At 35.2% G+C, this 18,623-nt stretch overlaps 1 protein-coding gene across 1 annotated transcript; it reads right to left on the bottom strand.

Moving 5' to 3' along the window:
• Positions 1 to 13,224: 13,224 nt before the first annotated feature.
• Positions 13,225 to 18,334, bottom strand: LOC129221231 (translocator protein-like). Its single transcript, XM_054855691.1, has 3 exons — positions 18,220 to 18,334; positions 15,417 to 15,632; positions 13,225 to 13,447 (listed from the first exon to the last, which is right to left on the bottom strand). The coding sequence occupies exons 1-3, from the start codon at positions 18,331 to 18,333 to the stop codon at positions 13,277 to 13,279; spliced, it is 501 nt and encodes a 166-aa protein (XP_054711666.1). The 5' UTR covers position 18,334; the 3' UTR covers positions 13,225 to 13,276.
• Between the last annotated feature and the right edge of the window lie 289 nt (positions 18,335 to 18,623).

Below are 18,623 nucleotides of genomic sequence, written 5' to 3'. Positions count from 1 at the left end.
AAAAATCACAACACTTTTAGCATTTTCTTCGTTACCATGTGCGTTTGTTGTAGTTTTCAATTCCGCCATTAGACAGTGACTTCAGTGCCCCCTATAGTTCGTTGGAGTTGCGAATAGATAATCCTGCCATCTAGCAACCATGCCGCCAAAGTTTTCGCCAAGCCTTCCACTAGTCACATGATGTATCCAAGAACCAATTTTTTTTATCAGCAAGTCCGGGAAAGCTCTGTCTACTCTTATTATTAGTCTATGGATTACCCCGATTCCCGATTTATCTCAAAAGTAAAGCAAAGAATGAAAACTGAAAATTATTTTAAAAGCCCCGCTTAAAATAATTACAAACATTTATTTGTTAACAAACACAAGATGGCAACAGTTAAGAAGTTTAAATCATCGCGATTTTCTGGTCCGCAGACGACAGTCTATTACGATTTATCTTTGTTGTTGTAATTATAAAGCTACTTTTATTCACAAAAAAAAAAAAAAAAAAAAAACTAGTATGTTGTGGCCATCACGAAACTTTCTTCTATATTTTTCTTTTTTTTTCTGATCCCTCCCCATGCTTGACGAGGAAGCAATATTCCCAACAAAAACAAAATTACACATGAAAAAACTTGACGACCATCCCAATGTCTGCATTATTGCAAAAGCAAAGCAAAGAGCGAAAATTGAAAGTTATTTTAAAAGCCTTGCTTGAATTAATTACAAATATTTTATTTGTTAACAAACATAAGATGGCAACAGTTAAAAATTTTAAATCATTGAGATAATATTCCGATCATTTCCATACAATTAAAATCACGAGAAATACGCAGACGACAATCTATTACGATTTATCTTTCTTATTGTTGCATTAATAAAGCTATTTTTTTTCGCAAAAAAAAAAAAATCAACACCTCTTGGAGCGATTGGCGTCAAAATTGAACCAAAGCCTGTTTACGTATGGATTCACATATATTCCAAATTTCAACCAGAACGTAGCATTACTTCTTGAGATAGGGTACTCACAATGGAAAAAAAGAACGGGCGATTGCGCTACCCCCCTTTTTAGCTGTTGACACCAAAATAAAATCAGCTCTTATACCCACTAAGGGCTACTTGCCGATAAATTTTTCTTTCATTCCGTTCATTATTTCTTGAGATACAGCAGTCACAATTGACGACCAAAAAACGTTCTATAGCTCTACCCCCGTTTGAGTTATTGACACCAAAATTGAATCAGCACCTGTTCCTGTTAATGGCAACATATAAACCAAATTTTGTTTGATTCCGCCAGTTACTTCCTGAGGAATAGCAAGCACGCGTAACTCAAAAAACGTCCCATTGCTCCACCCCCCTTGGAGGAATTCGCGCCAAAAACCAATGGGCACAAGTTCACATACGGGCACATATGTGTACCAAATTTCGTTCGATTTCATGCGGTAGTTTTTGCTGTAGAGCGGCCACAAAAAACTGGTCACACACAGACGTGACACACATACATACACACACACATACATACATACATACACACACACAGACAGACAGACATTTTCCAAAAATAGTCGAAATGGACTCAGCACACCTCAAAACGTTCGAATCCGTCAAAATTCGAAAATTTGCACGAATCCAATACTTTCTTCTATATATTAGATATAGAAGAAAGTAAAAATCAGCCCCCCATGGAGCGATTGGCGCCAAAATTCGGAACTCCAGCGCTCGAATACGCTACCTTGCGGTGATTTACAAAACTGCCGATGGAACTAAAACATTGCCACGTTGCTTTCCACGTGTGTCTGTTGACGTAAACACAGGCAGTTTGTTCTGAGTATTTATTAACGCAATCGATGTGTCTTAGTTTGCTTTCAGCTACAGAAATTAATTCGTCCCTTAGTATTCTCGAGCTTCTCAAAATAATGTTAGTTTTCCTTATTTCTTTCAAAAAAGTATTAAATGGTGGAAGCGTAAACAAGAAAACTCTGGATTAACAAAATTGGATAACGTTATACCAGGTAAAATTCTTTATTGTTTTATATGAATTTGTAAGAATATGAGTTTTTTACTTTCTTCTATATCTAATATATAGAAGAAAGTATTGGATTCGTGCAAATTTTCGAATTTCGAATTTTGACGGATTCGAACGTTTTGAGGTGTGCTGAGTTCATTTCGACTATTTTTGGAAAATGTCTGTCTGTCTGTGTGTGTGTGTGTATGTATGTGTGTCACGTCTGTGTGTGACCAGTTTTTTGTGGCCGCTCTACAGCAAAAACTACCGCATGAAATCGAACGAAATTTGGTACACATATGTGCCCGTATGTGAACTTGTGCCCATTGGTTTTTGGCGCGAATTCCTCCAAGGGGGGTGGAGCAATGGGACGTTTTTTGAGTTACGCGTGCTTGCTATTCCTCAGGAAGTAACTGGCGGAATCAAACAAAATTTGGTCCATATTTTGCTCCTAACAGGAGCAGGTGCTGATTCAATTTTGGTGTCAATAGCTCAAACGGGGGTTGAGTTATAGAACGTTTTTTATCGTCAATTGTGACTGCTGTATCTCAAGAAATAACGAACGGAATCAAACAAAAAATTTTTGACAAGTAGCCCTTAGTGGGTATAAGAGCTGATTTTATTTTGGTGTCAACAGCTAAAAAGGGGGGTAGCGCAATCGCCCGTTCTTTTTTTCCATTGTGAGTGCCCTATCTCAAGAAGTAATGCTACGTTCTGGTTGAAATTTGGAATATATGTGAATCCATACGTAAACAGGCTTTGGTTCAATTTTGACGCCAATCGCTCCAAGAGGTGTTGATTTTTTTTTTTTTTTTTTGCGAATAAAAATAGCTTTATTAATGCAACAATAAGAAAGATAAATCGTAATAGATTGTCGTCTGCGTATTTCTCGTGATTTTAATTGTATGGAAATGATCGGAAATATTATCCCAATGATTTAAAATTTTTAACTGTTGCCATCTTATGTTTGTTAACAAATAAAATATTTGTAATTAATTCAAGCAAGGCTTTTAAAATAACTTTCAATTTTCGCTCTTTGCTTTGCTTTTGCAATAATTCAGAAATTGGGATGGTCGTCAAGTTTTTGCATGTGTAATTTTGTTTTTGTTGGGAATATTGCTTCCTCGTCAAGCATGGGGAGGGATCAGAAAAAAAAAGAAAAATATAGAAAAAAATTTCGTGATGGCCACAACATACTAGTTTTAATCTTAAATTAATTTTACTAATCATATTTTACAGCAGCATTTAGTTGGAATGGACAGTATGCAAAATATTTTCTTGAATTTATTATCGTAGAACAAAATGAAAAATGTTTAACCGAGAAAGAATTTACTTTATTCCTTTTATTCTCAGCTGAAAGGTTTCGCCAAATTTGTTTAGGGTTATAGTTTTAATATTGTGCAAGCAAAGTAGCCTTGACGAGATTTCGCGTTTTTAGTTAAACCATTTTTACTTTCTTCTATATCTAATATATAGAAGAAAGTATTGGATTCGTGCAATCTTTCGAATTTCGATTTTTGACGGATTCGAACGTTTTGAGGTGTGCTGAGTTCATTTCGACTATTTTTGGAAAATGTCTGTCTGTCTGTGTGTGTGTGTATGTATGTGTGTCACGTCTGTGTGTGACCAGTTTTTTGTGGCCGTTCTACAGCAAAAACTACCGCATGAAATCGAACGAAATTTGGTACACATATGTGCCCGTATGTGAACTTGTGCCCATTAGTTTTTGGCGCGAATTCCTCCAAGGGGGGTGGAGCAATGGGACGTTTTTCGAGTTACGCGTGCTTGTTATTCCTCAGGAAGTTACTGGCGGAATCAAACAAAATTTGGTCCATATGTTGGTATTAACAGGAACAGGTGCTGATTCAATTTTGGTGTCAATAACTCAAACGGGGGTTGAGCTATAGAACGTTTTTTGTCGTCAATTGTGACTGCTGTATCTCAAGAATAATGAACGGAATGAAAGAAAAATTTATCGGCTAGTAGCCCTTAGTGGGTATAAGAACTGATTTTATTTTTGTGTCAACAGCTAAAAAGGGGGGTAGCGCAATCACCCGTTCTTTTTTTCCATTTTGAGTGCCCTATCTCAAGAAGTAATGCTACGTTCTGGTTGAAATTTGGAATTTATGTGAATCCATATGTAAACAGGCTTTGGTTCTATTTTGACGCCGATCGCTCCAAGAGGTGCTGATTTTTTTTTTTTTTTTTTTTTTTTTTGCGAATAAAAATATTTTTATTAATGCAACAATTCGCAACTCCAACGAACTATAGGGGGCACTGCAGTCACTGTCTAATGGCGGAATTAAAAACTTAAACAAACGCATGTGGTAACGAAGAAAATGCTAAAAGTGTTGTGATTTTTGTTGTTATGTATGATTTTTTCGCTTTATTCATTTGAAAAGATTTTTCAAAGTCTTTTGGTTATTCTGACCCGTATAGAAAGAGATTAGAAACCAAAAAGTATTACGAGAGTAAACAATTAATGCAGAACACACAGTAAGTTGTTCTGAAGCAGCCATTTTCACGATGTTCAATTCGGAATTCATAAATTTTTGGTTCGCTTCGAACGGCATTTTCATTTTGTACCGTTTTTTCTATACATTAGTACATATTAAGTTCAGTTTCGTGACATTTCCGGCATTTGTTGACATTTTTGTCACATAGTGCACATACGTGGTAGACTGTCAAGAGTAACACTAGATAATTTATTTCTATGACTATATGATTGGATATCCAAAGAAATCATGCATTTAATTCATTCGTCATGGAAATGATTTACCTGATATGCGAAATCTTGTCAAGATACATTATTCTTTCACACAATTTTAAAACCATAACCTTATAAACAGATTTTTGGCGAACTTTTATTTTTTATTGTTCAAATTCTTAACGTTCTTTCTGGATTTTTCAATCTGTTCTGCGATAAATATTTTCAAGAAAATTTATTTGCATACTTTCTATTTCAGTAGGATACTGTAGTAACAAAGGTTATTTAAATCATTTATGTGGAATTAGGTTAAGGAAAAGTGTCCAGTCAATGTTGTTAAGTTCGTTTTTTTTTCTTCATCGAATTGAAAAACTGATATTTATTCAAATTCACTCAGAACAAAATAAATAAAATGTGTAGTCACAGTTTATATATGGTGGTAGTTTTCTTTTCAGTTGATTGACCATTATTTCTTTTTACTTATCGAATTCTGTAATCTTACTATCATTTTATTCCACTCATGATAAAAATTAAAAATGGTTTAACTAAAAACGCGAAATCTCGCCAAGGCTACTTTGCTCGCACAATTCCAAAACTATAACCCTAAACAAATTTGGCGAAACCTTTCAGCTGAGAATAAAAGGAATAAAGTAAATTCTTTCTCGGTTATTTATTTTGTTCTACGATAATAAATTCAAGAAAATATTTTGCATACTGTCCATTCCAACTAAATGCTGCTGTAAAATATGATTAGTTAAATTAATTCAAGATTAAAAAAAACTCATATTCTTACAAATTCATACAAAACAATAAAAAATTTTACCTGGTATAACGTTATCCAATTTTGTTAATCCAGAGTTTTCTTGTTTACGCTTCCACCATTTAATACTTTTTTGAAAGAAATAAGGAAAACTAACATTATTTTGAGAAGCTCGAGAATACTACTAAGGGACGAATTAATTTCTGTTGTTGAAGGCGTTCTTAGACATGTTGAATGCGTTACTCAGAACAAACTGACCGCGTTTACGTCAGCAGATACACGTGGAGCGCAACGTGGCAATGTTTTAGTTGCATTCGCAGTTTTATAAATCACCGCAAGGTAGCGTATTCGAGCGCTGGAGTTCCGAATAAGAAAGATAAATCGTAATAGATTGTCGTCTGCGTATTTCTCGTGATTTTAATTGTATGGAAATGATAGGAAATATTATCTCAATCATAGACTAATAATAAGAGTAGACCGAGCTATGGCAACCCTTTTGCTGCTCATAAACCAAACCATGTGACTGGTGGATATCCTAGCAACAGCGGGCGTTAATCGTAGCAGATGATCAACGCCAGTGCGAAATAAAATAAATAGAATTGATGGAACACGGAAGAATGATCTTTTATTGAGTCCGATTTGTAAATTTGTTATTCTAAGTTGTAAATATTTTGTTAATATAGTGAGTTTTTCGTTTAGATAGTATTGTGCATTTTCTTTAGTCAATTTCAATAACTCTCTAAGCAATAAAAGATGCAAGCGACCAAGAAGAATAAGCAAACAGTAAGATTTTTACCTACAGTTTCAATTTAAGATACCGATTAGTACATTTTTACGTTAACGCAAAACGTTTACGCCATTTCGTTCACGCCAACGCTGACAGCTCCAAATGAAATAAAAGTTACCGAAAACTGATCAAAAACTATTACTAACGTCAAAATAATGCATAACTAAAAGAAAAACAGTTCAATCTCTGCACCTGGAAGTTTTTTTTAATGAAAACACATTGTCTTAAAATACATGTCGAGTGCCAAACTATAGATAATGCTGCCATCTAGCAACCATGCTGCCAAAGTCTTCGCCAAGCCCTTCCACTAGTCACATGATACATCTATGAACCAATTTTCTTCATCAGCAAGAATGAGAAAGCACGGTCTACTCTTATTATTAGTCTATGATCTCAATGATTTAAAATTTTTAACTGTTGCCATCTTATGTTTGTTAACAAATAAAATATTTGTAATTCATTCAAGCAAGGCTTTTAAAATAACTTTCAATTTTCGCTCTTTGTTTTGCTTTTGCAATAATTCAGACATTGGGATGGTCGTCAAGTTTTTGCATGTGTCATTTTGTTTTTGTTGGGAATATTGCTTCCTCGTCAAGCATGGGGAGGGATCAGAAAAAAAATATATATATAGAAGAAAGTTTCGTGATGGCCACAACATACTAGTTAATTTTTATCATGAGTGGAATAAAATGATAGTAAGATTACAGAATTCGATAAGTAAAAAGAAATAATGGTCAATCAACTGAAAAGAAAACTACCACCATATATAAACTGTGAGTACACATTTTATTTATTTTGTTCTGTGAATTTGAATAAATATCAGTTTTTCAATTCGATGAAAAAAAAAACTAACTTAACAACATTGACTGGACACTTTTCCTTAACCTAATTCCACATAAATGATTTAAATAACCTTTGTTACTACAGTATCCTACTGAAATAGGCAGTATGCAAATAAATTTTCTTGGAAATATTTATCGCAGAACAGATTGAAAAATCCAGAAAGAACGTTAAGAATTTGAACAATAAAAAATAAAAGTTCGCCAAAAATCTGTTTATAGGGTTATGGTTTCAAAATTGTGTGAAAGAATAATGTATCTTGACAAGATTTCGCATATCAGGTAAATCATTTCCATGACGAATGAATTAAATGCATGATTTCTTTGGATATCCAATCATATAGTCATAGAAATAAATTATCTAGTGTTACTCTTGACAGTCTGCCACGTATGTGCACTATGTGACAAAAATGTCAACAAATGCCGGAAATGTCACGAAACTGAACTTAATATGTACTAATGTATAGAAAAAACGGTACAAAATGAAAATGCCGTTCGAAGCGAACCAAAAATTTATGAATTCCGAATTCAACATCGTGAAAATGGCTGCTTCAGAACAACTTAGTGTTCTGCATTAATTGTTTACTTTCGTAATACTTTTTGGTTTCTAATCTCTTTCTATATGGGTCAGAATAACCAAAAGACTTTGAAAAATCTTTTCAAATGAATAAAGCGAAAAAATCATACATAACAACAAAAATCACAACACTTTTAGCATTTTCTTCGTTACCACATGCGTTTGTTTTAGTTTTTAAGTCGGCCATTAGACAGTGACTGCAGTGCCCCCTATAGTTCGTTGGAGTTGCGAATTGAACCAACGTCTGTTTACATATGGATTCACATTTATTTCAAATTTCATCTTGCGTTACTTCTTGCGTTATGGCACTCGCAATAAAAAAAAACGTTCGATTGCGCCCCCTCCCCCTTTTTAGCTCTTGACGCCAAAATAAAATCAGCCCTTGAACCCTCTAAAAGCTACTTTTCGATATATTTTTTTTTTTATTCCGTTCATTACTTCTTGAGATATGGCAGACACAAGTGACGACAAAAGAAACGTTCTATAGCTCAGCCCCCGTTTGAGTTATTGACACCAAAATTGAATCAGCACCTGTTCCTGTTAATGGCAACATATGGACCAAATTTTGTTTGATTCCGCCAGTTACTTCCTGAGGAATAGCAAGCACGCGTAACTCAAAAAACGTCCCATTGCTCCACCCCCCTTGGAGGATTTTGTGTCAAAAACCAATGGGCACAATTTCACATAGAGGCACATAAGTGTACCAAATTTCGTTTGATTTCATGCGGTAGTTTTTGCTGCAGAGCGGCCACAAAAAACCGGTCACACACATACGTGACACACACACAAACATTTTCTAAAAATGGTCGAAATGGACTCAGCACACCTCAAAACGTTCGAATCCTTTGAAATTAGAAACTTTGCACGCGAAAATCCAATACTTTCTTCTTTATCTATATCTATAATAATAATATAAAGCAGTAGAATTTGTTCGTTTGAACACGTTAATCTCAGAAACTACTGGTTCGAATTGAAAAATTCTTTTTGTCTTTAATAGTCTATTCATTGAGGAAGGCTATAGGCTATGTAACATCTCGCTATAACTAATAGGAGTGGAGCAGCAATAAAAAGTATTATGAAAACGGGAAAATTTATATCATAATATAAAATGCTTGGAACGCAAAACATGCGTAGCCAGTGTGATTCAGTGCGGGCTTCGTGGTCCAGTGAGTGTAGGTTTGAGTCAGCCATGAGGCAAATCTCGAGGATACTTTTTAGAGAACATTCTAAAAAATGCTAAAAATGATTTGTAAAAGTAATTTATGTGACGCATCTGTCTTATTTTTCTTATTAATTATTCAATTAAAAAAGCTGAACAGTTTGTTTGTTTGAGCGCGCTCTTATCAGGAACTACTGGTTTGAATTGAAAAATTCGTTTTGTGTTGATTAGTCCATTCATTGAGGAAGGCTATAGGCTATATAACATTACGGTATGACTAATAAGAGTGCAGCAGCAATAAAAAATGTTATGAAAATGGGAAAATTTATTTCTATACTAATATTATAAAGCTGAAGGTTCTGTCTGTTTGAACGCTATAATCTCAGAAACTGCTGGTACGAATTGAAAAATTCTTTTTGTGTTGAATAGTCCATTTATTGAGGAAGGCTATAGGCTTTAAAAAAAAAACCAGACTGACGAAATATTTGTTATTGCAAATTAAATTTACTTAATTGTTTAGTTCCATGAGTTCCTAATAGATGGGGGGGGGGTAAGTTCAGTTCTATGAATTCCTAATAGATGGTGGGCAAAGTTAACTCTTCGAGAGAGCGCTGGCCGACAGTGTCGATAGCTGCAATGAACCATGCTCATGCTACGCTGTTGTGATCAGCGAACAGATTTTTGAATGTGTCTGTGTGTGTGTTTTTTTTTTTCGATGTTCAGGTAAGTAATTTGTTTTTGTAGGATTTTTCTATTGGGATTTGTTTTCCTTGTTTCTTCAACTTTTGTTTTTGTTCTTATAGTTGAAGATAGTTACATATTTAAGTAAATAATTTTATTTGTCGTATTGTTCAATTGTGATTGTTCTTTATAACGTTTTTATTATAGCATAGTTTATTTCGCGAAACACTTTAAATTGCAGAGGAAAAAACCGCTTCTCTCGCTAAAGGGCAGGGTTACGGTAGCGTGGTTGCTTGGCACGTTAAGCGATGAACTACGTAGTTGAAGGATTATTTTGAGTTTTAAAGGTAATGCTAATCTTTTTATGTATTTTGGCGAATAGTTTTAAATTAAAGAGAGACTTTAATAGGTTTTTTGAAAAGGTGTGTATGCATTTTAGTTGAAGAAAAATGACCATTTAACATAAGAAGGGGGGGGGCGTGGATTTTTTTTGTTCAACCGTCTTCCTTTTAACTTTTTATCACGGGCATCGCCGTGCGGGCACTGCTAGTATCTAATACTAGCAGTGCCCGCACGGTGATGATGTTATATAGCCTATAGCTTTCTTCAATGGATGAACTAATCACCACAAAAGGAATTTTTCAATTCGAACCAATAGTTCCTGATAATAGCGCGTTCAAACAAACAAACTGTTCAGCTTTTTAAACTGAATAATTAATAATAAAAATTAGACAAAGATACGTCACATAAATTTTTTTTTACAAATCGTTTTTAGCATTTTTTAGAATGTTCTCTATAACGTACCATCGAGATTTGCCTCGTTGCTCACTCGAACCTACACTCACTAGATCACGAAGCCCGCACTATCAGGTCGAGTCACCCTGGCTGCATGTTTCGCGTTCCACGCATTTTATATTATACTAGTGATACCCGTACGGCTTTGCCCGTAATAGAAAAATCAAAAGGTCTTTTGGTTCGCCTGTATATTTACAAATAATGTATGGTGAATTTTCTCGCCAGTTGGCTTGTACCCATCTTACGGTTCCGCGTTATGATAATTTCGTATCTCGCCAATTGGCTTGTGCCCATGTTTCGGTTCCACGTTATGATAATTTCGTAATTTTACTCGACCATCTTATATTTTTTTCTTAAAATTGGAATAGAAAAAGAATCACATCGAATTTTCGAAAAATCGCTTCGAGGTGCACACCCCCATGCTACAAACTGATTCTGTGCCAAATTTCACGAAAATTGGCCGAATTTTTTACATGGCTGTAATGCTCTACACACTACAGTTTTGTCACATGATTATTCTGTATTAATTATTTTTAATTATGAAATAAATATTTGTTTTTTTATGATGTAAATTATTACTGGCAACTTGTATAATAAGTTTTTCATAGATATTCAATATTTGCTGTGCAAAGCCCGGGGCGTGCACAGAGGGAGGAGAGAGAAGAGACACCTGTTGGCCTGGGCCTGAAGGGGGCCCGAATTTTTAAAATGAGGGTAAAATATATGTAGAGACGAAGGGGTGAACATTATGGAGTGGAGTTCGTAAAAGTCATTTGCCACGGGCCTTAAAATATCTGTGCACGCACCTGTGTGAAGCTTTACTAATTCCTGCTTTGTCGAACTTCCTTCAAGTGGGAAAGTTCGTATCCACTCATGTGAACACTAATGAAAAATCACTAATGAAGACGATAATTAAAACAATAATGAGAGCATTTACCCAACGTTTCAAGCTAACAGATAATGTGAAATTAAGAATTTTTCTTACGATCAAAAACATTTTTTTCTTCTTTTAAATAAAAAGCGAGAGTCGAAAACCTTTCATGTTTCTTAGTCTTTTTGATTTCTAAAGGTTGAATGATTACTTTAGTTTAAAAATTCGCTCTTAAGCTTAAAGAATGGCCACCCTAGATGTCGTCTTTCGCTTCTAGGAACGAGATCAAAGATGGCCATAATTAAGTTACATCTTGTATCTGAACTAAAAGGAAAGTTATTTCTTTTTCTTTTCAATACATGAGACTTTGCTGTTAGTAAAATGCATTTATTTAACAAGATTATGCTTAGGAAAATGTAGGATTGTAGAAAAGTTGTGCTTAGGAGTAACTGTTTACCAAGGTCACCAAAAAATGAAAGAACGAAGAATGCAATGAAAAAAAAAGGAAGGTCCGAGATCTTTCTTAGCTTTAAATTTAATATTATAAGAGGCAAAAAAATGAAAATTTAAATAAATAAATAAAGTGAAAAAAAATAGCTTGAATTTTGAGATCTTGAATTCAAATCACGTTTTTCGCACTCACGAATAGCGATAGGACACTGCTTGTTGTGTTTCTTGTTTCTACTAATGGCTTTTATCGCAACCATAATTTAAATTCAAGACGTCATAATTCAAATGAATGCCAGGGGCTGGATGCTGGATACTGGTTTGGCGTAAAAAGGATTGTGTCAAGTCCAGAAGGTCGTTAATAAAAAATTCGATTCCGTGGCACAAGGAGCAGAGGCATAGATTCCGAGGAGCCTTTATTATACGTATAGAAAAATGAAATCAAAGGACGGACGTCATTCAACAGTCAAGTGAAAACAAGAAAACAATAAGCACTTCGTGATGGCTCAAAAAATCTTGAAAATTGACTTAAAACAATTTGAATTTAATGCATTATATCTGCTAGATTTGTTTTAGTTGCTATCATCGATGTCACTGGAAAATAGTTGGATGATATTGCTAAAAATTCTGGTTAATATTGAAAACTAATCAAGTTTTTTAACAACTGTAATCGCTGTTATAATCGTAGTCAGTTCTTTGCAGATTATAACCGCTATCAGGATCCAATATATTTTTATGTTTGTAATCATAATCGCAATCTATTGCAGTTCTCGTAATATATAAATTACAAACGTGATGAGTAATACTGCCTTACATTGAGAAACTTCTTGAATAGGTTCCGAATTATTTCTTTAAACATATTAAAATGCTCAATTTATCCAGTTTTGGCTTTTAAAAGATGACATAAAACAGCTCTAATAACTTCCTTTTATGAAGTGTCTTAATAAAATTTATTTTGTTATTTTTTACGTAGTACTAATAATTCATTTTATCCAAAAAAAAAAAAAAAATAGGTGCTATAATCTATCCCTTATGCACTATTCCTGAAAAAAAAGTTATTCTTCAGAAGTTTAAGAAAGGAACTTCCGATAACTTGTGCTACCGATTACTCGAATGTTTTAGCCAGTTCATTGAGAATTCGAGTTATCGAGAGCGAGAGTTGATTGCAGTATTTCAAATATTTACCTTTAAAAATAGTAAATGAATTGAAAGGATTACTGAAATAGTTTAATTGTTGTTAATTAAGTGTTTGAACACAATGTGAACAGATAATATGGTCGACAGTTTGGGGGGGGGGGTGAGGTCATGACCCTCTCCTAGTATCTGCCACTGAACACATTCACGTGCTTGTAAATGTGACAACTTTATCTTTGGAGCGCAATTAAAGCAAAGGCTTTGTTCTCTGTCTCTTCGTCAGTAGCTTCACTTGTCTGCTGTTACTTCCGTCATTCTTAAATTTTAAAGGATCCTTTTACGGCAAATGCCATGATTATAAGCCTTCTTCTGAAAACAGCAAAAGAGAATCGTCGGATACCATGCGACGAAGTCCCTTCTCCTGGTAACCGGGCAATAGCTATATGCAGTTTCAGAATGTGTTGTAGTAAAACAGAGCAAGTATAATGTCGAAAAAAATATATTTGTTGCACGTAAGCTACAGATGGAGGCCAGATCAGTCATCCTTGTCTTTGTTGTCTCTCCAGACGCAGTAGGTGAGGGCTGTTGCCAGCGAGAGCCAACCCCAGTAAGGCACCATCAGGTAGGAGGCCACTCTGCTGATGGGGGCGAAGGCGAAGGTACATGCTCCTACAGTGCCCCACAGGGCCACGATTTCGATGAGGGCCTGCAACGAATCAGATTAGACATTATGAATGAATGAATGCATCTCCTCTCAAGGCCCGATTGGTAACGAAAACCTTCTAGGTTTCCCTGAAGGAGGAATTGAGAAGAGGCTCCAACAAGGAAAGAAAGTAATTCACAACAAATTTTCCACCACCATAGCTACTGTCTGTCCATCACGAGAAAAAAACCCCGCCGAAATGTCTGTGCCTGTCTATTGATATAGCAACGAGACGTGTCTCATTTTGCCGAGGGAAGCTTAATGTTGGAAAAGCCCGTCCGACTGTACAAAGGGGCGAGAAGACGAGTGCTGAAATAGTGCTAAAAAATCCTCCTGCTAACCCTTGCAGAAAATGAACGACGTCCGTTTCTATGGCAATAGACAGACTCAGACTTGACGGTAGGAGCTTTTCTCGTGAAGAACAGACAGTAGAGAGTAGAACTAGGAAGTGTCAACAACATTACTGATAATTTAGAGTAATTTGGAAGAAAATAATATCAAGTTTAACTGAAGTAACTAAAAAAAATGCGAAACGCTCCTGGAAAGTAATGGATAGCTACTGAGCCTAAATTCTACCAGTAACATATCAGGCAGCAAATAGGAAAGTTTCCCGCTTAAATTCAGTAAGCCTTCCTTTAATTATCTGGAATCTTTCTGGATAATTTAGGAACCTTCCCAATAAAAGCCAGATATGTTACTGGAATAAATTAGGAACCTTCAGAGAAAACTTATGCTTATAGTACCAGGAAGGTTCCTACAGCAAATATGGAAGAAGCTAAAGCTAAAGCAAAATTGCACGCAAACATCGAGCAACTTATTTGCGTGCAAGTTTTGTAAGGCTACAATATCTAGAGACTGCATTTGGCCCTTATTTTGAGTCGCAGCAAAAAATAACTTTTTGTCTGAATTCTGGTTTGAAATAGTCAAGTTATATCAATTTAGGGTCCAACAAAAACGAATATGTAAATGAATTTATTTTACTAGCTCTTGTTTTCAAGATACGCAAAATCCCACTGAAGAAAGATGCACAGCTCAACAGTTTTTAAGCAAAATATGCTGGAAAAAGTGGAGGAAATGGAGTTTCAAAGACACATATTGCATTAATCGTTACACAACTTCTGTAGGAGTTTTTGACTAACTGTTTCCAGTTCACGTCTTCCCTGTTACTTAGTGTCACACACCCTTAAAGGCTTCCAAGGTGTTTTTCCCTTTCCTTCCAAAAAATTTTATCAAAAACAGTGGCTTTCAAAATTGTGCTCATTTAAAACTCGCTATTTAATCTTTGCTTTTTTTGTCTTGGGAATTTTCCCTCCAAGGTTTTGGAAAACGATCCTTATTCGTAGTTTTCCCGAAGCTCTTGTATTTAAAGCAGAATGAGCATATAGGTGGAATAGAAATGATTGGATCTACCAAAGGTTCAATTTGCACATTTCTCTCCCCGGAATTAAAACTTCTTGATGCCCATTTGTGTTTTATGCAGTGAGACCATGGATCGAAGTTTAAAAAAGTCCCATGGGAGGTGCTTTTATCTACCACGGTAAAAAGAACTTTAGTGAGATTTCGCTACCGTGGTTATCCTACCTGTATCTTGAAAATAAGAGCTAATTTCAACGTTTTAGGGGCGATTTTCGCATTTAGCGAGACAAAATACTTTGGAAATAACTAATTTTGAGCCGCTTCATCTTCGAATCATCATCAAACGTTATCTTCATGAACTTCTTTTCAATTGCAGATGGTCTTTCATATTTTGGACGAAATTCAGACTATTCACGCATTAAAATACGATCTAGGGGCTTCTTTCGCAAAAGCGTTGATTAAAATCGCTTTCACGCTTACAGCGCAAAAGTAACCTATTGTGCGCTCTGTTTATGTTCTTAGTTTGTGGTTTTAATAGCTGTAGAATCAGAATTGGTGTTTTGATTCAAACAGAAGCAAGAAACATAAAACAGAATATGGGGAAAAGATGACGTACCAGCCCCTTCTTGTGGGCGCCGAAGAAGATGGGTGTCCACATCCAGTTGAGGGCCAGGCTGGTACCGTAGAGGATGAGCGGCGCCCTCGCCTCTCCCTCGAACCCCCCGCCCTCTTTCCACACCAGGTAGGAGGCGACGCCCATACCCGTGTACAGGGTGGTCCAGACGGGAGCAAAAGCCCAGTTCGGTGGTCTCCAGGAAGGTCGACGCAGAGTCTGGGGAGGAAACAAAAAGTTCAGTTTTTAGAGGTAAAAACATCGTTAATACAGCTTCAGCAATATGTCGGGGCTGGCCCTAAGTCTTTCTAGTTGTCAGTAAAAGGTCTAATTATCATTCAGTTTTTTTTTTTTTTTTTGGTTGTCAGTGAATTGCTAACTCTGGCGCGAATTTTATTTTGAAAGATTGTTCTTTCAACTTGTATTGTCTCAAGTCATTAAAAATATATAAAATACACATTTTTTTTTTAAAAATATGAAAAAGAATTGAATTATTTATTCTTTTTTGCCTTGGCTAAGATTTTTTTCATCGTGACGTGAGAGTATTCTTTGATTTTTCTTACACGAGTGAAACTCAGTTTGGAAGAGTAAACTACTTCAAAAACTGTAAAGACTATTTATAGTGATCAACACCACAAAAAATAAAATTTAAAATACAATTTTTAAAAAACTTACATTCTAAGAATGAAATGGAAGGGGGTCGGGAAAGAAGAGATGTGGACTATTTTGATAATATGAAAAATGTTAGATATTTTTTTATTAAAAACAAGAAAAAAAGCATTCAAACGTAATATTTTCCAAAGTTCCTTTTCCACTTATGTATTACTATTACCATTACTATTAGTGAGCAATGACATTGCTTATTGCTTTCATTTGACTGCTTTGAATTCCTATGATTTTATTTTCCCTCCGCATCCCTCTGCAGCACCACCGTCCCCTCCCGATGCTGCTCCTCTAGCGAAAACGACCTCCACGTTGCGTCCACATCCTACACACACACGCATACATACGCACACACTCATGCCTGCACACAGACACAAACACACACGCACACACACACACACACACACACACACACACACTCTTGATTGCGAAAAACATAATTTGAATTCCAGATGTCAAAATTCAAATTGACTTTTTATTATTATTATTATTATTTTCATTTTCCACGATGCTAAATTTTTATGAAAAATACAAAGCGTAAAAATATGTTAGACTAAATTTTTGAGGAGTTTTTAAAGGAATCAACAAAATGCACCGAAAAAGGAACCTCTTTCCTCCTCCGAATGGCCACTGATCAAAAACTTACTCATCTAACACCCGAGAGTTGCCCAAAGTTACAAAAATATAGTTGTTCGCTATAATACCATATTAATACAGATCTAAGTATTGGATTAATGGAGTCCTGGGTAGATTTATGTGGTCTGAAGATAAAAATTAATCGATAAATAATGAAAAGAATTTTTTATTGGGAAGGATAATTCAATAAAGACAAATTATTTTTCTTTGCTAAATTATATTTCTTAAGATGTAAATAACTGACTTGAAACATTTTCCCTCTCTCACCTCTTTTCACTCAAGGGCCGCACCACATCTTAAAAGTATTCTCGCGGGTTAAAACCATTGAGAAGAGATAAAATAAAGAGAGTGAAGACTTTCATTTGCAAAACAAAGACCCCCAAATCACGTGATGGATTTTAAAGCATAGCATTGGAAGAAATGAGGTTTATTTCGCTAGTTTCACGCGAAACGCATCAACCATTCGTCGTTGTTAAGTCACGTGACTTGAGGTCATTGGCTCAGCTTTTGCTATGCTAATGAATGGACTTGCTCATTTACTAGTTCCTGCGCTAAGATTAAAACACGAATAAAATTTCAAAACATTTAAAATTTTTCTAAATCATGGAAAAGGAAAGAAAATTACAAACCAAGAACTGTCGTTATCAATTACTTGATGCTTATTTTACCAATCGCATCTGTTTCCAGAGATCAATTTCAGAATATTTAGCTCCAAATTTGTTACATTGTTATTAATCGTGGTTTTTGATTTGTAACATGAAACAAAACAACGAGTCACACTAGTCAGTTTCGCTGGCACCACTTCCACAGAAGAAACACTTTTACAACGGTGCAAGATGTTTATTGGAGATTTAGAAATTAACAAAAAAAAAAAAAAAAACTGTCAAAGACCGACATAAATAAAGTAAAGTTCCCCTTTTTGCATAAGTTTTTTTAAAATTATTTTTTGTGTTTCGAAGTATAATGCCTCGGTTGGATATCTACTTAAAAAGGAATTTATTATAACGGTTTTTAACCAAGCAATCAAGACACTTTAGACATCGGTATAGGGATGGAACACTACACAAAATTCGCGATGTCAAAAACAGAACCCTCAGGAGATTTACTATCACAAAAACGGAACCCTTACAATCTTTGGTGTCATAAAAGACTAAAAAGATGCATCCGATGCGAAACTTAGTATCAAGAAAAGAGATATTAACTATTTACCATTAATTAGCATAAAAATAATCGGCTCCAATGGCAAATTTCCTTTATTTCATTTCTTCCTTCATACTTACACACACACGTTCGACACATATATTTCCTCCGTATTCCTGTTTTTATATTAATGCACCTATCAATTTTTTCAGCAAAAAAAAAAAAAAAAAGAAAACACAATACATTTCACAAAATCTGCGTTTTTCACAAAGTGGCGTGTTTTTATGTAAATATTTCAAAAATAGCAAAAGATAAATTTTCTCCACAAATAATAAGATTTTTCTTTTTGAATCATGACAAATCTCACCTCGTACCACGTCTTGACTTCCTTTCTGGTGATAAAAGCAGCAGATATCCCCCCGACATGCGGCAGAGCCACAGCTGCGGCCAGCGGACCATATTTCTCCAGCTTGGATAGCATCCTGCAAGGAAGTCGACCATATTAATACTTTCTTGTGACCAGTAAGACAAATGCACAATAAATACTATCAATTCGCATATTATACTGATACAATGTCGGCGACAATGATGAGGGTGATGTAAGGCATCTTTATACATAAAGGGCTAATCTCTGTCCGGATGTCCGGGGTAAACTTCAAAAGTACTGGACGGATTTTAACCATTTTTTCACCATAGATAGCTACATAATCGGGGAACAACTTAGGCTATAATTTGTTCCTTAAAAACTTAGATTTCAAAAGTTATGGTGGA

Source organism: Uloborus diversus, chromosome 1 (assembly GCF_026930045.1).
Source record: "Uloborus diversus isolate 005 chromosome 1, Udiv.v.3.1, whole genome shotgun sequence".
Lineage (NCBI taxonomy): Eukaryota > Metazoa > Arthropoda > Arachnida > Araneae > Uloboridae > Uloborus > Uloborus diversus.
This window is presented reverse-complemented; position numbering and strand designations above follow the sequence as displayed.

What these genes read in the sequence shown, in the direction of transcription:
- LOC129221231 (XM_054855691.1), bottom strand. Translation starts at nt 18,333, where the DNA reads ATGCTATCCAAGCTGGAGAAATATGGTCCGCTGGCCGCAGCTGTGGCT. An exon ending in AAGTCAAGACGTGGTACGAG is followed by an intron (nt 15,633 to 18,219) that starts GTGAGATTTGTC and finishes TTTCCTCCCCAG; the next exon opens with ACTCTGCGTCGACCTTCCTG. An exon ending in GCGCCCACAAGAAGGGGCTG is followed by an intron (nt 13,448 to 15,416) that starts GTACGTCATCTT and finishes GATTCGTTGCAG; the next exon opens with GCCCTCATCGAAATCGTGGC.